This window comes from Symphalangus syndactylus, chromosome 11 (genome assembly GCF_028878055.3).
Source record: "Symphalangus syndactylus isolate Jambi chromosome 11, NHGRI_mSymSyn1-v2.1_pri, whole genome shotgun sequence".
Lineage (NCBI taxonomy): Eukaryota > Metazoa > Chordata > Mammalia > Primates > Hylobatidae > Symphalangus > Symphalangus syndactylus.
This window is the reverse complement of record NC_072433.2, coordinates 59,047,862-59,072,120: the sequence shown is the minus strand read 5'-3', so window position 1 is coordinate 59,072,120 and position 24,259 is coordinate 59,047,862. Positions and strand designations below refer to the sequence as shown.

General features: G+C 43.7%; 1 protein-coding gene across 24 annotated transcripts in view; it reads left to right on the top strand.

Moving 5' to 3' along the window:
- The window catches only part of TNRC6A (trinucleotide repeat containing adaptor 6A), a 218,559-nt gene that overhangs the window by 103,062 nt on the left and 91,238 nt on the right, over positions 1 to 24,259 (top strand). For 13 of the 24 annotated variants that reach the window (XR_010114241.1, XM_063612042.1, XM_063612053.1 and 10 more), the window contains exon 3: positions 16,629 to 16,676. The exons of 3 other annotated variants lie outside the window; for them this stretch is intronic. Coding sequence is in view for 19 of the 21 variants with exons in the window: in XM_063612042.1 (XP_063468112.1) it covers positions 16,629 to 16,676 (48 nt within the window). In the remaining 2 variants the exon portion in view is untranslated. Of the gene's footprint in view, positions 1 to 15,850; positions 16,214 to 16,628; positions 16,677 to 24,259 lie in introns of those variants that run through there. 8 more of the 24 variants (XM_063612058.1, XM_063612056.1, XM_063612054.1 and 5 more) reach the window with 2 other exon arrangements.

The following is a 24,259-nucleotide window of genomic DNA, read 5'->3' as shown; positions in this document are numbered from 1 at the left end:
AGTTTTCATGAAACTTGGAGAAAACTGTACTATTATTTCTTTAAATTCTTGTTCCGGTCCCTTGTTCACTCATTTAGGGTCTCCTAAAACCCATATAAGTTGTTCCACAGCTCACTGGTGATATCTGTTCATTTCATGTTGGGGCTTTTTTCCCTATCTTCTTCGCTTTAGATAATTTCTTCTGCTATGTCATCAGGTTCACTGATCTTTTCTTCTGCAGTGCCTGATTTGCTGTTAATCTTTTTTTTTTTTTTTTCTTTTTTGAGACGGAGTCTCACTCTGTCGCCCAGGCTGGAGTGCAGTGGCGCAGTCTTGGCTCACTGCAAGCTCTGCCTCCCGGGTTCACACCATTCTCCTGCCTCAGCCTCCCGAGTAGCTGGGACTATAGGCGCCTACCACCACGCCCAGCTAATTTTTTTGTATTTTTAGTAGAGACGGGGGGTTTCACCATGTTAGCCAGGATGGTCTCGATCTCCTGACCTTGTGATCCACCTGCCTTGGCCTCCCAAAGTGCTGGGATTACAGGCGTGAGCCACCGCGCCTGGCCTGCTGTTAATCTTATCCAATTCTGTGCTTTTTTCTTCTCAGACATTGTAGTTTTTACCTCCAGAAGTTTAAGTCTGTCTTTCTAAAATATCTTTCAGGGCTCTCCTTAACTTTTAGGATATATGAAATACAGCTCTAATAACTGTTTTGATGTCCTTTTCTTCTAATTTTAGCACCTGTGTCATTTCTGGGTCAGTTTCAAATAGCAAAATTTTCTCCTCATTTCAATCACATTTTCCTACTTTTTTGCTTATCTGGTACATTGTAGTTTTTTGTTTTTTGTTTTTTTTTCTTTTTTTTCTGGGATGGAGTCTTGCTCTGTCACCCAGGCTGGAGTGCAGTGGTGTGATCTCGGCTCACTGCAAGCTCCACCTCCCAGGTTCACGCCATTCTCCTGCCTCAGCCTCCCAAGTAGCTGGGACTACAGGCGCCCGCCACCATGCCTGGTTAAGTTTTTGTATTTTTAGTAGAGACGGGGTTTCACCGTGTTAGCCAGGATGGTCTCAATCTCCTGACCTCGTGATCTGCCCACCTCGGCCTCTGTAGTTTTTATATTTATATAAATGTTCTATAGATTTGTTCTGGAATACACTTAACTACTTGAATGCAGATTGAACCTTTTAGAAATCCCTTCCTTTTAAAATTTTTATTTTTTAATTTTTTGTAGAGGCAAGATCTCACTTTATTGTCCAGGATGGTCTTGAACTTCTGAGTTCAGGCGATGCTCCTGCCTCAGCCTCCCAAATTGCTGTGATTACAGGCATGAGCCACCATACCTGGCCAGAAATTCCTTTTAAGCTTTGTTGAGCACAACTAGAGCAGCATCTGTTAAGAGTTAACTTTGTCCCACCACTGATGGAAAACCCTCCTAAGTACTATACCTAATGTCTGTGAATTACAAGGTTTTCTACTCTGCCTGATGGGATCAAAAACTATTTCAAGCTCTCTGTGAGTCCCAGATGTTGTTCCTTCTAATCATTTTGGGTGGTTCTTTTCCATTCTTGAGTAGTTTCTTTTTTTTTTCTTTTTTTTTAATTAAGATGGAGTCTCACTCTGTCTCTCAGGCTGGAGTGCAGTGGCGTGATCTTGGCTCACTGCAACCTCCACCTCCCAGATTCAAGTGATTCTTCTGCCTCTGCCTCCCGAGTAGCTGGGACTACAGGTGCATGCCACCAAGCCCAGCTAAATTTTTTTGTATTTTTAGTAGAGACGGGGTTTCCCTATGTTGGCCAGGCTGGTCTCAAACTCTTGGCCTTAAGTGATCTGCCCACCTTGGCCTCCCAAAGTGCCAGGATTATAGGCATGAGCCACTGTGCCTGGCCCATCCTTGAGTAGTTTTATGGCATGCATGTGCTACACAGTTTTTAGCTAAAGAGCCAAGTATGACCATCCATAGATCTCTGGAGTTCTCTGTGTGGTTCTCTCCTCTTTGGTACTCTGACCTGCAAACTCTAGCCACTTTGGTCTCTCCAGACACCGAGCTACGTTGCTTCAACTCAAGAAGTCCACTGTGCTTGGGTTTTCCCTTCCTGTGCCACCATACCAGTGCCTGGAAACTCTCCTCAAGCAGTAATCTAGGGCAACCATTGGGTCCACCTCATTTCTTTCCCATCTCATGGGGCTCACTGTCCTCCTTTGCTTGATGTCTAATGTTTTGAAAACAGTTGTTCCATAAATTTTGTCTGTATTTTTAGCTGTTTCAGGAGGGAGGGGTAAATACAGTTCCAGTTACTTCATGTTGGCTGGAAACAGAAGCTGTTATTCCTCATCAAACATATAATGAATGGGCTGGGTGCAGTGGCTCACGCCTGGAATCCCAGCACTTTGGGAGGCCGAGGCGGGTGGATTACTTGAGGCCAGGAGTTTCAGACAAGCCTGAGCAACATGGTGAAAACCCGCCTCTACAAAAAATACAAAAATTAGCTGGGCGTGATGGTGCACGCCTGTAGTCCCAGCTACCTGGGGAGCTGAGGCAGAAGGGCCATTTGCACCTAGGAGGTTGTCAAGGCTGCCATGTTCACACCACTGCACTCCAGTTTGGGTGACAAAGTGAGACCCTCTCTCAAAAGAAAAAAAGTCTGGGCACGGTGGCTCACACCTGTAATCCCAGCACTTTGGGAGGCTGAGGTGGGCAGATCACAAGGTCAAGAGATAGAGACCATCCTGGCCAACATGGTGAAACCCCGTCTCTACGAAAAATACCAAAAATTAGCTGGGCATGGTGGTGCACACCTGTAGTCCAGCTACCGGGGAGGCTGAGGCAGGAGGATCACTTGAACCCGGGGACAGAGGTTGCGGTGAGCCGAGATCATGCCACTGCACTCCAGCCTCCAGCCTGGCGACAGAGCGAGACTCCATCTCAAAAAAAAAAAAAAAAAAAGAAAAGAAAAAAAGAAAATTTGAATGAATGAATAAATGAACTGATTAACAAATAAATACATTTATTTCTGTCTGTATAGATACACAGTTTCCTATGTTATGGTGATAATTGCTATTATTTATTTATTTATTGAGACAGGGCCTCACAATGTTGCCCAGGGCTGGAGTGCAGTGGCGCCATCACAGCTCCCTGCAGCCTTGATCTCCTGGACTCAAGTGAACCTCTCTGACCAGCCTCCCGAGTAGCTAGGACTACAGGCATGAGTCACTGCACCTGGCCTCATTATTTATTTTAATGTTCAAGTTATCCTCTACTTAATCAGTGGGTATAACAATCATTAAATATAAGAATGATTAACGCAGCATTTCTCCACCAAAATTCATAGACTGAGAGCGAAGGAGGACAGCCTCTAAGGAAAAGCTGGGCGCCATTATCAGAAAAAGTAGGGAAGCAACCAATGATTATTTTAGCAATGAATATCCAAAGGACCTAACAAGAGGCAGAAGTACCCACTTTATCCTCAGTGAAACAATAAATGTGCCTGTGGTGGATCTGGTGGCAGGCCCGAGCATCATGGAAAGAATGTTATTTGCATTCGTCAGATAAAGCAAAACCCGGGAGATCCCAGAGACCATGCAGAAGTCTAGGAGAATCCAATTCTTGCTGACAGTCATGATATTAGCAAACAGGGTAAGAAACTGGAGAACAACGATACTTGTTGTCACGTCATTTAACTCCTTGGAAGAAAGACAAGGTTCACCTTTTTTTTTTTTTTTTTTGAGAAGGAGTTTCGCTCTGTCACCCAAGCTGGAGTGCAATGGTGCCACCTCAGCTCACTACAACCTCCATCTCCTGGGTTCAAGCAATTCTCCTGCCTCAGCCTCCCAAGTAGCTGGATTACAGGCGCGTGCCACCATGCCCAGCTAATTTTGTATTTTTAGTATTTTTAGTAGAGACAGGGTTTCCCACGTTGGCCAGGCTGGTCTCGAACTCCTGATCCCTGGTGATCCGCCCACCTCAGCCTCCCAAAGTGCTGGGACTACAGGCATGTGCCCCCACGGCCCGCCCGTTCATTCTTCGTATTCAACAAATATGAATTTCAAGCTTAATACTTCCCAGGAACTACTCTATGTACTGGAGAATAAAACACTGAATGCAGCAGACAAGTCTCCACTCCCAGAAGCCTTCTCTGCTGGCAGTGCCTGGATAAAATGAGTTATCTCACGAGAGCATGTGAGATTCCAGCCCTAAATGCTCAAGGCGTTCTTTTCAGAGGGCTGTGTTTCCACCTGAATAGGAGGGGGTAGGAATGATAGCTACATTACTATTGGTACTTGACTCACATCTGTGTTCTTATGAGATCCAGAGCATTTCAGGGAAGGCTTACCAAGGGAGGTAGCATTTGAACTGCGCTTTGAAGCAGGAGTTTGTTAGGTAGACATAACAGGAGAGGACTTCCATTCAGAGGAAATAACATGTTTAAGTCATAGAGGCCTTGAAAAACACAATAAACTAGTAATAATTCACTATTGCTGAAGCACAATATAGGGATTGTCAGAAATATGGCAGGTTAGGTAGCAAGAGTTCTTGAAGAATCTTTAGCCTCCTCATTCCTCCCCTGACCCAACCAACATCCTATATGGACCTGACCCTTTCCCAGTTTTCCCCCAAGTCGGTAATAACACCACCAGTCACTTAGCTGCCCCAGCCAGAAACCTAAGCATTAGTTCTGACTCTTCCCTGCCTCTCATGCATCATGTATCAACAAGTCATCTGGTCTCTAATCTGCTTTCTTTGTCTTCTCTTCCTGTGTTTCTTCACTGCCATCCCATAGGACACCCCGAAAACTCCAAAGATTACGCTACACACGGGGTTTCAGATATAATTCTATAGAATGTAGCCATTCAAGAGTTCATAGCACCAGCAGGACCTTATCAGATTAACTAGTTAGAAAGACCTCTTTGGTGGTGATGTGGATTTCTGGATTGAGAGAGATAAGCAGGCCAGGTGCAGTAGCTCACGCCTGTAATCTCAGCACTTTGGGAGGCTGAGGTGGGTGGATCACCTGAGGTCAGGAGTTCAAGACCAGCCTGTCCAATATGGTGAAACCGTGTCTCTACTAAAAATACAAAAATTAGCCGGGCATGGTGGTGGGCGCCTGTAATCCCAGCTACTCAGGAGGCTGAGGCAGGAGAATTGCTTGAACCCGGGAGGCGGAGGTTGCAGTGAGCCAAGATCGCACCACTGCACTCCAGGCTGGGCGACAGAGCAAGACTCTGTCTCAAAAAAAAAAAAAAGAAGCCGGGCGCGGTGGCTCACGCTTGTAATCCCAGCACTTTGGGAGGCCGAGGCGGGCGGATCACGAGGTCAGGAGATCGAGACCACGGTGAAACCCCGTCTCTACTAAAAAATACAAAAAAATTAGCCGGGCGCGGTGGCGGGCGCCTGTAGTCCCAGCTACTCGGAGGCTGAGGCAGGAGAATGGCGTGAACCCGGGAGGCGGAGCTTGCAGTGAGCCGAGATTGCGCCACTGCACTCCAGCCCGGGCGACAGAGCGAGACTCTGTCTCAAAAAAAAAAAAAAAAAAAAAAAAAAAAGAAAAAGTAAAAAAAAAAGAGATAAGCAGACTATGGAAAATTATTTATTAATTTAATAAGCATTATTGAGGGCCTAATATGTACTAGGCATTGTGCTAGAGGTGGAGATGTACTGATGACCAGGCAGATACGGCCTTTGCTCTCCTGGCGCTTACAAAAAAATCGGAGTACCAAAGATTAAACAAAGCCAGGGGCAGTGGCAGACATTTGTAATCGTAGCACTTTGGGAGGCCAAGGTGAGGATCATTTAGGCTCAGGAGTTCAGGAGTTTGAGACTGGGCAATGTAGGGAGATCCCATCTCCACAAAAATTTTTAAAAATTAGTTGGTGCCGGGCTTGCTGGCTCACGCTTGTAATCCCAACACTTTGGGAGGTGGGTAGATCACCTGAGGTCAGGAGTTCAAGACCAGCCTGGCCAACATAGTGAAGCCCCATCTCTACTAAAAATATAAAAATTAGCCGGGCGTGGTGGCAGGTCTCTGTAATCCCAGCTACTCAGGAGGCTGAGGCGTGAGAATCACTTGAACCTGGGAGGCAGAGGTTGCAGTGAGCTGCAATCATGCCACTGTACTCTAGCCTGGGTAACAGAATGAGACCCTATCTCAAAAAAATTTTAAAAATAAAAAATAAACGAAAATTAGTTGAGTGTTGTGGTGTGAGTCTGTAGTCCCAGCAATTGAGGAGGTTGGGGCAGGAGGATCACTTGAGTCCAGGAGTTCAAGGCTGCAGTGAGCTATAATTGCACCATTGCACTCGAGCTCCGGCAACAGAGTGAGACCATGTCAAAAAAAAAAAAAATTTAAACAAGCGACAGTAATATTTCATTAGAAATGTGATGAATGCTATGAAGGTGTAGAGGATGTCTTTAGAATATATAACTGGGAGGGAGACCTTTTGAGTCAAGGCAGGTGCTGGTCAGGAAAGTCCAGAGGAAGTTACATTTGGGTTGACAGGGGAAAGATTAGGAGGAGCAGGCTTGTCTGAGGCATGGTAGGCAAGAGAGAAGGACTATAAGATAACATCAGGGAGATGTTATAGAACATGTTAAAGGTATCAGGCTTTAAATCGAGAGCCCTGGAAATCCTTTCTACTATTTTAAGCAGAAAAGAAGATGATCCAACTTTCCTTTTCAGAAAAATTACCACTCTGGCCAACATAACAAGGCCCTGTCTACAAATAATAATAATAAACATTAGCCAGCCATGGCAGCTCACATCTGTAGTCCCAGCTACTCAGGAGGCTGAGGCAGGAGGATCACTTAAGCCTGGGAGTTGGAGGCTGCAGTGAGCTGTGATCACACCCGTCTGGGTGACACAGCTAGACCCTGTCTCAAAAAAAGAAAAAGAGGTCGGGTGTGGTGGCTCACGCCTATAATCACAGCACTTTGGGAGGCCAAGACAAGTGGATCACCTGAGGTCAGGAGTTCGAGACCAGTCTGGCCAACATGGTGAAACCCCGTCTCTACCAAAAATACAAAAAAATTAGCCAACCATGGTGGCAGGCTCCTGTAATCCCAGCTACTCAGGAGGCTGAGGCGGGAGAATCGCTTGTGGCTGGGAGGCGGAGGTTGCAGTGAGCCAAGATCATGCCATTGCACTCCAGCCTGGGCAAGAAGAGCAAAACTTCATCTCAAAAAAAAGAAAGAAAGAAAGAAAAAAGAAAAAGAATTAAGGCTGGGCTGGGCACAGTGGCTCACGCCTGTAATCCCAGCACTTTGGGAGGCTGAGGCGGGCAGATCACGAGGTCAGGAGATCGAGACCATCCTAGCTAACACAGTGAAACCCTGTCTCTACTAAAAAAAAAAAAAAAAAAAAATTAGCCGGGCATGGTGGCGTGCACCTGTAGTCCCAGCCACTCAGGAAGCTGAGGCAGGAGAATGGCATGAACCCGGGAGGCGGAGCCTCCAGTGAGCCGAGATCACACCACCACACTCTAGCCTGGGTGACAGAGCGAGACTGTCTCAAAAAAAAAAAAAAAAGGAATTAAGGCTGCTGTATGGACAACGGTTTTGACAGGCTAAGAATGAACATCTGCAAAGCTGCTGAGGAGGGGCAGCAAATAGAACTCTTGATGAGGTTGAGATGCAACCGGGTACAACCATTTTACACATGTTTTCTAGTTTCTTATATAGTCAAATATACACTTACCTTGTGATCCAGTAATTCTATTTCTGGGTATTTATCCAAGAGAAATAGAAACACATGCCCACTGTCCACAAAAATAGACTTGTACAAGAACTGTTCATACCAGATTTACTCATAATAGCCCCAAACTGGAAACAACCCAAATGTTAACTAACACGAGGAAGAGGCTGGGTGCGGTGGCTCATGCCTGTAATCCCAGCACTTTGGGAGGCTGAGGTATGTGGATCCCTTGAGCCCAGGAGTTTGAGACCAGCCTGGGCAACGTGGCAAAACCCCATCTCTACAAAAAGTACAAAAATTACCCCGGCCTGGTGGTGCATGCCTTTGGTCCCGGCTACTCATGAGGCTAAGGTGAGAAGATGGTTTCAGCCTGGGAAGTGGAAGTACAGTGAGCCGGATGGCACCACTGCGCCACAATCTGGGTGACAGAGTGAGATCCTGTATCAAAATGAGAATAAAAATAACTATTATTATTATTTTAAAACAAGAGGATGAGTAAACAAACTGTGGTATATCCATTCAATAGAATACTTGGCAGCAATAAAGAGGAATGAACTTAATACATGCAATCATATGAATGACTCTCACAGGCACGTTTAGCAAGAGAAGTCAAGCCCAAAAGAATATACACAGTATGACTTCATTTATATGAGGATCTAAAACAGACAGCACTGATTTGTGGTGATGTGAATCAGAAAAATGGTTTCCTGGTGGTAGGTGTGTGTGGGAGGACAACAGGTGAGTCACTGAGAAGGGGCACAAGGGAATTTTCTGGAGTGATAAAAGTGTTCTATATAGTGATTGTGATAATGGCCACACGGGTATATTTATTGGTCAAAATGCATTACATTTTTCACTTTAAAAGTGTGAGTATACCTGTAACTCCAGTGCTTTGGGAGGCCAAGGTGGGAGGATCACTAGAGGCCAGGCATTGAAGACCAGCCTGAGCAACACAGCGAGACCTCATCTCTATAAAAAGTAATAAAAAATTAGCTGAGCGTGGTGACACATACCTGTCATTCTTGCTACTTGGGAAGCTGAGACGGGAGGATCACTTGAGCCCGGGAGTTTGAGGCAGCAATGAGCTATGATTATGCCACTACACCCTAGATTGGGTGACAGAGCAAGACTCCAACTATTTATTTATTTATTTATTTAGAAACAGAGTCTCACTCTGTCACCCAGGCTGGAGTGCAGTGGCATGATCTTGGCTCACTGCAACCTCCACCTTCTGGGTTCAAGTGATTCTCTACGTCAGCCTCCCAAGTAGCTGGGATTACAGGCACCCGCCACCACACCTGGCTAATTTTTGTATTTTTAGTGGAGACAGGGTCTCACCATGTTGGCCAGGCTGGCCTTAAACTCCTGACCCCAAATGATCCACCTGCCTCGGCCTCCCAAAGTGCTGGGATTACAGGTGTGAGCCACAACTCTTAAATAAATAAAGTGTGATTTTATTGTATACGAATTATACCACCACAACAAAAAAGAGGCAAAGAGAATGAATCTTTGGAGTTTTCGGGGTGTTCTACGGGATGGCAGTGAAGAAACACAGGAAGAGAAGACAAAGAAAGCAGATTAGAGACCAGATGACTTGTTGATACATGATGCATGAGAGGCAGGGAAGAGTCAGAACTAATGCTTAGGTTTCTGGCTGGGGCAGCTAAGTGACTGGTGGTGTTATTACCGACTTGGGGGGAAACCGGGAAAGGGTCAGGTCCATATAGGATGTTGGTTGGGTCAGGGGAGGAATGAGGAGGCTAAATTTTGACATGTCAGCCTGAAATACCCAGGAGATATTACATGGGCCCATTATGCCACACTCATGCTGTTTCTCTCTTGCCTTGCTGGTTTCTTCATAACAGTATCAGATTTTCCAGGATTCATTCCTTGGCTCTTCTCATCCTCCACAGCAATGGTTCTCAATAAGTAACATTTCACCTCCACTCCCCAGAGGGTTTGGGGGAAATGACTGAAGTGTTTTTGGTTGAGGGGAGATGTGTGCTATTAAGAGTCCGTGGCGGCAGGGTGCAGTGGCTCATGCCTGTAATCCCAGCACTTTGGCAGGCTGAGGCAGGAGGATCACCTGAGGTCAGGGGTTCAAGATGAGCCTGGACAACATGGTGAAACCCTGTCTCTACTAAAAATACAAAAATTAGCCGGGTGTAGTGGCATGTGCTTGTAATCTCAGCTACTTGGGGGGCTGAGACAGGAGAATCGCTTGAACCCGGGAGGTGAAGGTTGCAGTGAGCCAAGAACGTGCCACTGCACTCCAGACTGGGTGACAGAGCAAGACTCTCAAAAAAAAAAAAAAAAAAGTCAGTGGCTAGGAGTTGTGGATGCCGGACAGAGTTAATTCCACAAAATGAGGAATTCCTCCCTCACTGGACATTCACATAGGTAAAAGGGATGTTTATAACTATCTGAATATCTAACTTTTTTGTTATTCCATTTTAATTATTGCAAAATTTCCAGTAATGCAATTATCACATAAATTGAGAGAGAACTGTTTTCTATTTGTTCAGAACTTGACTGAGTGGTGTTCTCCATTCCAGAAAAATTACGTCTCCAACATAACTACAGTTCTTGATGTGTGAGTAATCAATTCATCACTGCTGTGACTATTTATAGCAGTGATAGTACGCATAGGTGTCAAGACCTAGCTACCCCACTGCATCTTCTAGTGTAGACCATTTGCAAACATTTACATAATGAAAGACATTTTATTTTATTATGGTTACTTTTATTTCTCTTTTATATCAGAGATGTCAATATGTATGTATTGTGAAATTATGTCTTAGGTAAATTAAGACATGATTATCACGTTGGGATAGAAAGAGGTGGTGTTATAAAACATTTGTTATCAAAAGGGGTGTAGGATCTAATATGGTTCAGAAAAACAGTTCTGTAACATAGCAGGCTCTGGAAGCAAATCACTTGAGTGTATGTTGGTTTGTTTGATCATTTACTATTTTAATATGACATTGAGCAAGTTAATTACCCCCATCTGCAAAGTGGGGATAATATTTCTACCTCACATGGCTATGTGAAAGCTACAATTAATAATTAATTAATATTTGTGAAGCACTTAGAACAGAGCCTGACTGGCATATATTAACTTTCAAATACATTTTAGTTAAATAAGATAATTACACTTGGCTGTGCATGGTGGCTCACACCTGTAATCCCAGCACTTTGGGAGGCCGAGGCAGGTGGATCACCTGAGCTCAGGAGTTCGAGACCAGCCTGGGCAACATGGTGAAACTCCATCTCTACAAAAAATACAAAAAGTAGCCAGGTGCAGTGGCTTGTGGCTGTAGTCCCAGCTACTTGAGGCTGAAGTGAGAGGATCGCTTGAGCCCAGGAGGTGGAGGTTGCAGTGAGCCGAGATCGTGTCACCGCACTCCAGCCAGGGCGACAGAGCAAGACCTTGTTAAAATAAATAAACAAATTCTCTCCAGGAACTCAAATCCACATTCATATTTATACATTATTGTGAAAAAATTTAGAAATTTAAAAATATTATGCACGAGCCTTGCCTAAAAAAATACTTTTATATCTCACAATGGTATTTGGTAAAGCCTTGGGAGGAAAACAAAATCTTTTCTTTCAAGTACATAATTTCCAAAGTATTAAGCTCATCATTTGCCCTTCTCAGTAAGAGAAGGAGAAGTTAGAGAACATTTATGTCCTGATAACTTCAAAAGCCACAGCAACAAAGACAAATGGAGAAAAAGGGCTTATTTAAAATTAAATTTGTACAGCCTGTTTCTCTTTATAGAACCTTGTTTCTGGTTCCGTTCCTAATGGATTGATGCAAGTAAAATGAAAACGACAACACTAGCAGATTCATTTATTTATTTATTGAGAAAAGGTCTCACTCTGTCACCCAGACTGGAGTGCAGTAGCATTATCTTGGCTTACTGCAACCTACACCCCGCCCCAGGCTCAAGCAATCCTCCCACCTCAGCCTCCTGAGTAGCTGGGATTACAGATGCACACCACCACACCTGGCTAATTTTTGTATTTTTAGTAGAGATGGGGTTTTGCCATGTTGCCCAGGCTAGTCTCGAACTCCTGAGCTCCAGCAATCCATTTGCCTTGGTCTGGCAGATTTAAAGCCAAACACAATATGAAGCCTGTTTCCCTCCGCACTGATAACCCACAAATGTAACCATAAATGTAACCCTCCAGCCTGAGACCCCTCCTCTCCCCCTCCCCAGCTCCTCTCTCCATTCTCAGGTGAAGCTTTACATTTTCAAAGAAACATTCTTTGTTGCATAATCAATGTTGTTTTCCTTTGTTTCACACTTTCTTAGAGCAACATTCCTATCCTTCTTGCACTTGCCATAGTTTGTAATTATACACTTTTTGTTTGCTTAAGAAAAAAAAAAAATCAGCCGGGCACGGTGGCTCATGCCTATAATCCCAGCACTTTGGGAGGCCGAGGCGGGTGAGTCACTTGAGGTCAGGAGTTCGAGACCAGCCTGGCCAACATGGTGAAACCCGCTCTCTACTAAAAATACAGAAATTAGCCGGGTGTAGTGGCACACGTCTGTAATCCTAGCTGCTGGAGAGGCTGAAGCAAGGGAATCGGTTGAACCCAGGAGGCGGAGGTTGCAGTGAGCCGAGATCATACCACTGCACTCCAGCCTGGGTGACAGAGCGAGACTATCTCTAAAAAAACAACAACAACAACAACAACAACAACAAACAAATCTGTCTGCCTTCCTAGTCTTAATCCACCACAGTAGTTCCACACAAGAACCAGAGAAGACAGTCCTAACACAGTGCCTGGCACATAGTAGGTGCTCAATAAATATTGTGTGAGTGAATTGTCATTTTGGCATTCAGGGGTACACAGGTGAGACAACGGTTAAGGTTTAAATTTGAGAGTCATCTGCATTCAGAGAGTACTTAAATACAAGAGAATAAACAAGATTACCCATCCTAAAGAGAGAGTAGAGAAGGTGAAAGAACAGAAGTCTGGAACAAAGCCTTGGGAATGGGGAGATCTCCAACATTTATTTGATATAAAACAGAAGATGTTAGCAAAAGATACCAAAAAAACAATGGCTAGAGAGGTAAAAAGAACTCCAGAAGAATATACTGTCAAGATGGCCTAGCAAAGAGATTCTCTTAAGAAGGTGGGAGTGTTAGGTTGTGGCAAATGTAGCTAAGAAGTAAATCAAGATGAGGACAGACATGTTTCCATTGAGTTTGGCACTCTCAAAGTCACTTGCGACCTTCATAAGAGCAGTTTTGGAGGAGGGATGGGGATATCAGGTTAAAGAGAGCTGGGAGAAGGAGGAGAGCCAGTGGAAGGTGCTTGTGTGGAACACTTTCCCAAGAAAGCATTGTTGGGAACAAGAGCAGAAAAATGGAGCTGGAGAGGAATGACGCATCAAGGGAGTTTTGGGCTTTTTGCTTTTTAATGAAAGTTACTAGAGTTTGTGTGGTGATGGGAAATATTCAGTAGAGAGAATGATTATTTAGTAAAAAGAAAAGATGGTAACAGGAAAAGATCCCTTAGAGGGTCCCACATAAGGAATCAGTGCTGATCTTATATTGTCATTTTTCTTCAATGTATGCACCAAGTTTAAGTAAGAGATAATTTAAAAGTGACTAGCATGACCTCATATAGAACACTCTACGCTGCAGCCCAGGAGGGCTCAGATGGGATGTCCAATCACTGTCGACAAACCTTCTGGAAATCACATCTTTTTTTTTTTTTTTTCCATGTTGCCCAGGCTAGAGTGCAATGGCGTGATCTCGGCTCACTGCAACCTCCGCCTCCTGGGTTCAAGCGATTCTCCTGCCTCAGCCTCCTGATTAGCTGGGATTACAGGCATGTGCCACTATGCCTGGCTAATTTTTTATTTTTAGTAGAGGCCGGGTTTCATCATGTTGGCCAGGCTAGTCTCAAACTCCTGAGCTCAGATGATCCGCCCACTTTGGCCTCCCAAAGTGCTGGGATTACAGGCATGAGCCACCGCGCGGTGGTGGGTAAAAATCACCCCACCAAGAAATCACATCTTATTAGCTTCTCTGGAGCTGGGAATTAGTTCCAGGCTTTCTCAACCTTGGTGCTATTGGCATTTTGGTTCAGATACTCCAGTGTTGTACGGGACTGTCCTATGCATCACAGAATATTTAGCAGAATCCCTGGTCCGTAGCTATCAGATACCAATCAGTAGCATCCAGTGTGACAACCAAAAAGTTCATTGCTAAATGTCCTCAGGGGTAGGGATGGGGGCAACATTGTCTCAATTAAGAATCACTGAGTTATTAAAACCTAAAAAAGTCTAATAAAATATCAGCCAATCTTAACAGCTGTGCAAATGTTGATAAATATGACTGTTTTCATTGCCTTATGTTGTTGTGAAAAATTATTCCTAAACCTGGTATGAAAGCATATTGTGCCATACGTATATGTTCATATTTTTAAACTCCTAATGAAATACCATAGTAACTTTTTAAACATTTTAAGTAGAAAGGATTATGAAAGAAAAACAAATATGTGTGTAGGTAAGTGAACCTCAGGGATGATAGCAGGAAAAGGAAAGTCACTAGCATTTATTCGGTGCCCACTACGTTTTATATTTTGTAAGCCTGATTTTTTTTTTTCAAAAAAGTGTTTTTATATGCTCATCGCAAAAAAGAAAAAAAACAGATACACTAAAAGAAGAAAATGAAAAAAGTCATAATCAGTTAACATTTTGGTGCATATGTTTCATGACTTTCTGTGCATTCATTCACTAGCTTATCCTCTCGGAGAGGACAGAAACCCAACATGTCTAGGGAAGTTTTGTTTGTTTTTAATGGGAGAGATTCAAGCATGTTGTAAAGCCAGTTGAGACTGGGCGCAGTGGCTCACGCCTGTAATCCCAACACCTTGGGAGGCCGAGACGGGCAATCACCTGAGGTCAAGAGTTCAAGACCAGCCTGGCCAACATGACAAAACCCCGTCATTACTAAAAATAGCTACAAAAATAGCTGGGCGCAGTGGTGCGCGTCTGTAATCCCAGCTACTCGGGAGGCTAAGGCAGGAGAATTGCTTGAACTCGGGAGGCAGAGGTTGCGGTGAACGGAGATCGCGCCACTGCACTCCAGCCTGGGAGACAGAGCGAGACTCTGCCTAAAAATAATAATAATATAATAAAAAAATTAAAAAAATAAAGCCAGTTGAAGGACTTAGGTTAGAAAAAGGAGAACGGGATGATCCACAGAGTGGGGTTTCTGAGAAAGTAAAGGTTATAGATTTTAAGCACAGAGGAGGAATTATCTTTAAATTAGAAGAAAAAGCATGATGAGAGGTTGGAAAGAACACACGCAAGTGAAAATATGTATCCTACTGCATCTACATGTATGTATATTGTTGTATCTACCTGCAGATATGTCTTATTCTATCTACATGTGGGTATGTATGTATACTTTTAATGTGCACATATGCATCTGTGTCTACATATATACATATCTTCGTGTATCTACATGTACATATCTGTGTCTACACTAAGATGTTTCTTACTGTGTGAGCTACGTTGGAACCTGCTTTTTCATTTATGCTATCGCAACCATTTCCCCCATGCCGGGATTATTCCTCCACATCATTTTTACAGTGTCCTAATACATGCCAGCAGCTGTTTTTGAAGCCATCTAGTAGCGCTGGACATTTTGGCTGTTTACAATTTTTCACCATCATCAATACCACAGCTTAGTATCTCGATGGTGAAATATTTGCAGATACCCAGAATTATTTCTTGAGCAGAAAATCCGTGCAGGTGGAACCGCTGAGTCAAAGGTCGGTGGATAAAAATCGCTTTTAAGCCTCACAACCCGCCTCAGGTATGCATTCTTTACCTGAAGAGGAACAGAGAAACAGGTTAAATAACTGGCCCAAGGTCAAAAATAATTAGAAGTGGCTGAATTCAAAAGCCGCGCGGGCTCATCAGGCTGCGGTTGGGGTAGAATTTGCGTTTTAGGCAATTTTTTTTGTTTTTTTTGGCGTGTGTCAGTGGGGGAGGGGCCGGGCGGAGGGTAGGAAACTTGTGTCGCAGCAAAGAAGGAGGAAGAGGGGAGGGACTCCCCTCCTCGGTCAGACCGCACCGAAAAAGGTTGGGCTCGGGGCTCCGCAGGCCCCCCCCCCCCAGCCACTCCGCAGGCCCCCCCCCCCCCGCCACTCCGCAGGGTGCCTCGCAGGCTGTGACCTCCAAGGAGGTCCGGCCGGGTGCAGCGTGACACGCCGGGGCGGTTGCCAAGGACCTGCCCAGTCTGCGGGTCCAGTTGCTAGGGCCTCCATCTTGGGGGCCAGTGGCCGCGGCGCCCCCGGAAGGGGTTGCCGAGTGGGGCATTCACTTCCGGTCTGGGGCCTGCGGCGGCGGTGGTGTCGGCGGCGGCGGCGGCGGCGGCGGCGGCGGCAGCGGGTCGGTGTAGAAAATGGCGCTGGTGCAGCGGCTCGGGCCTCTCCCCGCGGCGCTGCGGAGGGCTTGAGGCTCGCGAGCCTCCTTCGCCGCGCCCCACTTGCTCGTGCACTTTACACACATGAGGTGAGCGGAACAAGGGCCTCCCTCCGGGCGGGAGGAGCCGCGGGCGCTGCCGCAGGGCCCGCAACCGCGGCGACGGCGGCGGCAGAGGCGGCGGCGCCGGGCGTCCCCGAGACTTCGGGCCTCGGCGGGAGGGCGCAGGCTGTGTTGCTGCGGAGGCCGGGCGGGCGGCCCGGGGGAGCCTCGCTGCGCCGCGCCGCGCCGCGCCGCGGGGGCCGGGCCGAGGTTGCGCCTCGCCCGCGCCGCGGGACCGCAGTCCGGGCTGCAGCCCCGCAGCTTTGTGAGTCCCCCTCCCCCCGTCCTCTCCCCTCCCCCATCCGGCCCCGGCGCGAGCCTCTGCCGCAGCAGCTCCGTTTTCACGCGCATCTCGTTTTTGTGTGTGTTTTTGTTTTGTTTTTGTTTTTGTTTTTTGTTTCAGAGAATTGGAAGCTAAAGCTACCAAAGACGTAGAAAGAAATCTTAGCAGGTAAGATGGGCGAGCTTTCCATCTCCCGTCCCACGATAATCGTATATTTCTACTCCGATTCGCCCTTTCTGGGTTGAGAAGTTCTCCCGTGACGTTTTCTTCCGCACCCGGAGAGCAGACATTCGGGAGAAGCGGCCTGGGGGAATACTGGAGGGATTGCGGGGAGATACGTAATTACGCGTGTGTTTCTTTCTTTAAAAAAAAAAAAAAAAAAGCGCAAAGCAGTTCTTGTAAACTTAGTTAAAGCATTCTCACCCTTTTAGAATTTAATTAGGGGACTTGTGCATTAATTACTGTTGTAAATGGTTGCAGGCATTGTGTGACTCATGATTGAGGCGGCCCTTATGGCGGGCTGTCAAACTGTTTTGGCTTCCCCGTTATTACTTTGTAGCTCAAATTGTTGCTTTTATAAAAAGATACTATGTGTTCGCATTTTCTCCCCCCCCCCCATACATTGTAGTCAGGCGGATTCTGTTGCATTGGAAGCAGTTTTGTCCTTGAACTTTACCAAGTATAAGCTGCGTTTTGTTTTCCTTTGAAACTCCATTTCTGTCCATGTTCGGTGTGTGCTCCTTTCATCAGCTGGTAAAATAATTAAAAATCTTTTCTCCAGAAGAGGTTATCATTCCTGTTGGGCCCTGCTGTTTTTGCATCACCGCGAAGGGAGAATTTTTTGTTTGTTTTTTTAAACGATGTCTTTATGGCATGGAAATATTTAGCTTCATTGAGCTGTAATTGCATAAGCATCAAGGAATTGTACTGTATTTAACTCCTTTTCACATTCATTTTCTTTCCTACCGTCTTTTCCTTTCTTATTCACCTTTTTCTTTTACATCATATTGGGACACTCAGGGAAACTTAGCCAATTAACCAAATCCGTGAATAGCTTTATTTTTTTTCTTTTTTTTTCACTTGTTGAAAATAAAATAAAATTTCTCCTATCTCAGGTTTTAATGTAGTTTGCTCTTGATGATTGCGGGTTTTAGGTTTACGTTGGGGTTTTTAACACTCACATTTCAAATCTTCTGAATATTTTGTACCGTGTAGAATTGTTCCAGATTGCTGGCCTATTGAGTTTTATAAGATACTAATCTGTTCAGGTGATCGTTAAAGAATGTGTTCAGATGGTGAAGGATAGGCATCATTGGTTTACCCAGTAAGGGATTCTCTGTTACTCAAAATAATTATGGGATCATTTAAAGGAAATTAAGTCTGACATCACTGACTTTTTGTGGTATATTTACATAAATTTTGTCAAAATCTAGTAAGGAAATGTTAAGATATGAAACCATTAAAGAAAACAGATTGAGCCATTAAGGTGTAATATCAGCAGAACAGAGCTTAGAGGTCTACTTCTCCTTCCATTTTTGTTTTGTCAGGTAAATATCAGTATAATTCCTATGAAGGTGCTCTAGTACTTAATTAAAAATTGTCTGTGCCACAGGTATAATTTTAATATTAGGTAGAACTCGAGTCTCTGGGTTGGCTATTTATCAGAGTTTGAATTCCAGCTCTGCTACTTGGAATATGACCTTGACTCTTGGCAAGTCACTTAGCCTCTCTGTCGAATCTGTCAAACGAGCGGCGTGGGCCAGCCAGTTGCCGAGGTCTGTTAGGCCCTTTGGGTTACATAAAAAGGAGTAAAGTGCTGTCCGTGTTCACAGAGGGCATGTACAGTCTAGTAGAAAGACTATCATAAATGCGTAAATAACAGTAATACTAGGTAGATGACGTAGGAATCAAAAGATACCATCCCATTCATGTGCTTGAGAATATTCAGTTGGTCAGAAGGCATGAAAGGAAAAACAAATATCAAAGAGATTGTAAGGCAATGTGTACTAAGGATCCAATGAGAGGGAAGCTTTTCTTGCAGGTTAAAAGTGTTCTGAAGAAGGAGAGAGGTGATTAGGTGGGCAGATGCTTCCTTCATCTCCATCTCTAGCTGTGTTTCCTTTTTCACAAAAAAGAATATATCTATCTTTACCCATTAGTGCTCTCCCCAGGAAATCAAGGCATTGTATTCATTGAGTAACCATTTTTTGAGCATTTTCGATATTTCAACTGTGGGACTGGGCACTAAGCCAGGGAAGAATGTAAGTAGTTAAATTTATTGATTGCTTACTATGTGCCTGGCACACTTTTCCTAAGATTTTACATGGACTCATCTGATCCTTGAAAAACCCTGTGAGGTAGGTGGTAGTATTATCTCCGTTTTGCAGATGAAGCATTTGAGGTATAAAGAGGTTAAGTAACTTGGAGGAGACCATATCACTGGTAATTGGAGTAACTTTTTAGGCTTCGAACTTGAAAAATTTGAAAATTTCTTTTGGTAGGCGGAACCCACAGATGCATGCAATACTTCTAGATCAGTTTTTTAATCTGGACACTTGACATTTTGGACCAGATAATTTATTATTGTGAGAGTTGTTCTGTGCATCACAGGATGTTCAGCATCTGCAGTAGCACTCCCTGTCCAGTTGTGACAATCAAAAATGCTTCCAGATATTGCTAGATGTCCCTGGGAGTGGCGCAAAATCGACCCTGGCTGAGAACCACTGCTCTAGATCTTCATTAGGAATTGTAACGTGAAAGCCTCCGAACTTTTAGATGTTGAGTTAATTTAAACATCTTTTGGCCAAGTGCTGTGGCTCACGCCTGTAATCCCAGCACTTTGGGAGGCCAAGGCGGGTGGATTGCTTGAGGTCAGGAGTTCGAGACCAGCCTGGCATAGTGAAACCCCATTTTTACTAAAAATACAAAAATTAGTTGGGCGTGGTAGCATGCGCCTGTAATCCCAGCTGCCTGGGAGGCTGAGGCAGGAGAATCTCTTGAACCCTGGAGGTGGAGAGCCGAGATCGTGCCACTGCACTCCAGCCTACTCGACAGAGTGAAACTCTATCTGAAAAAAGAAAAAAATAATCTTTTAATAACATGGAAGCCTAGACCCCATTATGTAGATCCTCAATTTGGAAGCTCTGGTTTCTGAATGTCAAAGATGTGTTGCCATTCTCCTTTTCCTCTGCTAAGCTGCAGATCCTCAAGACAGGGTCCCTAGTAGCCAGTGCCAGTTAAACAACATTGGCACTACTAATAAATTTAGTTTACTATCATAGGTAAACTGTCTTTTAAAATTCACAGTTGGCCATTAAAATTGTCACATTATGTTAGTATCATGGGAGCCATAATATCTACGTGGGGGCGATTACCATTAGAACTGAACTTTGAAGAATGGAATCAATTTTGAAAGGCAGATAAAAGGGCATTGTAAGAACAACAACAGAAGTAAGGACACAAAAATCCAGAAAGTACAGGAGATTTTGATATTGCAGTGGGTAGTTCAGGTTATATAAGGTATTTGTAGCAAACTGGTTGAGGCCAGATATAGAGGTTCTTGAATGTCAGGTCGAGGAACTTGTGCATAAATTTTTAGGTATGGGAGCTATTGCATGCTTTCTGTTGGGTACTGATGTGATAGAATAATCTTCTGGTCTGGGATTACTAACCAGGTGTATTTATGGGAGAAAACTAGTGATCTAGGCAAGAAGCAATGGAGGCCTGAATTGAAGTGGTGGCAAAAAGAGGTGAGTGAGGCTGGACCTAGTGGCTAACGCCTGTAATCCCAGCACTTTGGGAGGCCAAGGCAGGAGGATTGAGCCCAGGAGTTTGAGACCAGCCTGTGCAACATGATAAGACTCTGCCTCTACAAAAGAATTTTTAAAAATTAGCTGGATGTGGTGGTATGCACCTGTAGTCCCAGCTACTTGGGAGGCTGAGGTGGGAGGTTTGCTTGAGCCCAGCAATTTGAGGCTTCAGTGAGCTGAGTTTGTGCCACTGCATTCCAGCCTGGGCAACAGAGTGAAACCCTGTCTCAAAGCAAAAACAGAGAGAAAGGAAAAAAAAAAAGATGAGTGTATAAAATACTGAGGAAGTGAGAATCTGGGATTTGACAGCTGATTAGGTGTCAGAGAAGTCAAAAATACATAGGAATCTTCATCATGGGTGAATGAGAGTTTGACCCAACCTCTGAACAGAATAGAAGTCTGAGCAGAAATAGGAGTTTGGGGAGAGAAGATGCTGTTACATTTTGCAGTTGTAAAAAAAAATCTGCCAGTACTGGTCTAGACCGGTAGAACTCAGCTTGTCTAGTCTGAAAAAATATTTTGGAGGCCGGAATCATTGAATCATTGAATATTTAGAGCTGGACTATGACTTTAGATAGAGATCAGCCAGCATTCTGACTTCTTCATTTCTCAAGTGAGAAGGCTGTGGTTGAAACAGATTCAGTAACTTACGGAAGTTTATATTCTCTATCAAGTGACACAGCTGGGATTTAAACAGGCCTTTTGACTCTAGTTCTAGTATTCTTCCCATTGTGCAGTATTTTATTTTATATTGCACAATAGATAAAATATAATTTTGGTTTCTCCTTTTTTATTCTAAAAGAGTAAAAGCAGTTATCTCAATATGTTATATTCATTCTAGTGATGACTTTACTATCATATACTAAATATGTTTTGTTTAAAGTTAACTTCACGTTATACTGATTTGTCCCCCCATAAACCAACTGTATGTCATCATATAACAAAAGTTGTTGAAGGTGCTATATGCCATATAATGTTGCATCTAAACTGGGACACTTGTCTGAGATGCTTTTGCCTGGGACAAATGCTATATTAGAAATGACTAGGACTGGCCAAGTGCTGTGGCTCACATGGGTAATCCTAGCACTTTGGGAGACTGAGGCACGTGGATCATTTGAGGTCAGGAATTCAAGACCAGCTGGGCCAACATGGTGAGACCCCGTCCCTACTAAAAATACAAAAATTAGCTGGGTGTGATGGCATGTGCCTGTAATCCCAGCTACTTGGGAGGCTGAGGCAGGAGAATCTGAACCTGGGAGTTGGAGGTTGCAGTGAGCCGAGATTGTGCCACTGCACTCCAGCCTGGGCAACAGAGTGAAACTCTGTTTTGAAAGAAAGAAAAGAAACGACTAGGACAGCAGGAGGAGTAAAACCCCAAGGCATTAGGTCTCCGTAGCTAAGGTGGATCCCATTCATGCAATTCATCAACCGTTGTCTGAAAAAAAAAAAAAAATCTGATTTTGTTAAGCTTTTCTTTTGCTTTGCTGTGGTATGGTTTGCAGGCCAGCACGTGCATATTGCTATAGGTTGGTGCGAAAGTTAATTGTGGTTTTTGCTCATTTTTAATGTACCAACCCAATACGCTTTTTTTCCAGCTTAATTTGGCAATTAGGTGGTAAATCACTTGATAGAATAAATTAATCACAGACTGTAAGCTTAATTTAAAAATGTGTAACAACCCTCTGTGGAAAATTTGAATATAAACATAAAAAGAATACCATTCTGTAAGCTCTTTTGATTTTTGGCATCTGAAATGTCTGAAAGTATAAATTGCAAAACATCTTTACAATTTTAATGACAACTGCAAAAGTATTGCCCATGATTGGAAAGACTAAAATGGTATGCATTATATGTATTCTGTTCAGACTGATGCATGATAAGTCTCTCACTGAAAAAACAGATATCCCTATCTCATTTTAAAATTTTAAAAAATCGGCCGGGCACAGTGGCTCATGCCTGTAATCCCAGCACTTTGGGAGGCCGAGGTGGGCAGATCACTGGAGGTCAGGAGTTCAACACCAGCCTGACCAACATGGTGAAACCCCATCTTTACTAAAAATGCCAAAATTAGCCTGGTGTGGTGGCACATGCCTGTAATCCCAGCTACTTGAGAGGGTGAGGGAGGAGAATCTCTTGAACCTGGGAGGCGAGGGTTGCAGTGAGCTGAAATAGCGCCATTGTGCTCCAGCTAGCCTGGGCACAAAAGCAAAACTCTGTCTCAAATAAATAATCATTCTAACCTTAAGCAAAATTGGAAAAATGTTGCAACGAATACCTGTATCTCTTTACCTAGTTTTAGTGATTATTAATATTTTGCCACATTTGGTCTATCGTGACATTGCACAGCAAAGTATGGCAGTAGGTATCTCACACAGAATAAGGGCATTCTACCTGACGGCAATCAAATGATCACCCACAGGAAGTTTAACTTTACAATACTGTCTGGTCCCTATTCAGATTTTCCCAATTTTCTCAATTTTTTTTTTTTAAGTTATATTTGTTCTTTCACTCAATTCCTGTATCCTGGGTTGCATTTAGTTGTGTCTGAAGTTTCTCTTACATTAGGAGCATTTTCCTGCCCTTTTCTGCTTTTCTCTTGACAATGACATTTTGAAATAGTCCAGTCTAGTTGTTTTTGCAGACTGAAATTTGCATTTTTTGGGTCTTGTCTGTATGATTAGGTTCAGGTTGACCCCCTTTTGGCGGGAGTATCCCATAGGTGATGATGTGTTTGTCTTCAGTATTCCCTCCCCACAGCATTTTGAAGTAAATTAACCGAAAGGTTATCCAATACTCTTCTACACTGACTTCGTGTTTCTTTCATTTTAGGAAATGCCAAACGATTGGTTTAAACTGAGATGTAATTTTAAATATTTGAGGTTACAGTAATTACAGGTCTTTGTATTTAAATCGATCGGCCATAATGATTACTGCGTTTATGAAGATTTATGCTGAAGGTAGCTCCCTTACTGTGGGACATAAAAGTTGCTTGTTTTCAGCTTTGACCAGTGATGAACTGATAACCCTGGTAGGAAAATGAAGCATTGGGGCTGAGCTTGTAATACGCTTTCTTAAAAGAATGCCCCATTGAAATTAGAGTGGCACGGTGCCACCAGACCAAGGGTTCTCATCCCGATGCCACAGAGGGACCACAGGTGTTATGAAGTGGTTTGCAAAATTGAATGTATGCTAAAATAAAATAATAAACATAAAACCCACGACAAAAGCAGATATGGTCCTTTGTGCTCATTAGATCTCAAAGGGTCATTACTCCTCAAAGATTAAGAAACTGCTTCTTTATGAGGAGGTTGTCAGAGAAGCTGAATAGTATCAATAAGAGGAAGATGTTTGAGATTCAAAAGGAAGTAATAGTCGACTAAGGCATAGCTTCTTTCCATCTTAAGAAAAAGCCACCCATGAAAATAAATATAGTTTAAATTTCCTATTTAAGATGTCTTATTTTAAAAGTGATTTGCATACTCTGTGTGTTTGAGTTGGCTATGAAGGAGAAATCCTAGCATTTCCACTCTTGTAACTAGGGAAAAGCATTTTGAATTTTTAGCAGTAGTATATTATGTGATGATGACTCAGCTGACTTCCCGTTTCAAATGGAATGTTCAAAACAGATTGAAACCTGGTTGAGGAATTTTATACTTTGAACCTTAACAAGATATTTTCTGCAAACAGTGACTGATTGGATTTTGTATAATAACAAACAAGATTAAACCAACTCAGTTGTTTTGCTGTTCTTATTAGTGGTTTTCAGTGAGGGAGCACTTATTGAGCAGTTTGCTGCAATAATACTGAATATTTTTAGAGTTATGACGTCTGTGTTTTGTTGACTTTGGTCCCTTCTTTCTCATTCTTTTGAAGTTTCCCTAAAACACGTGTGCACAGATGGGAGAGAATGGTAGTTAAGTATGTGCTGATTTTAAATGTCCT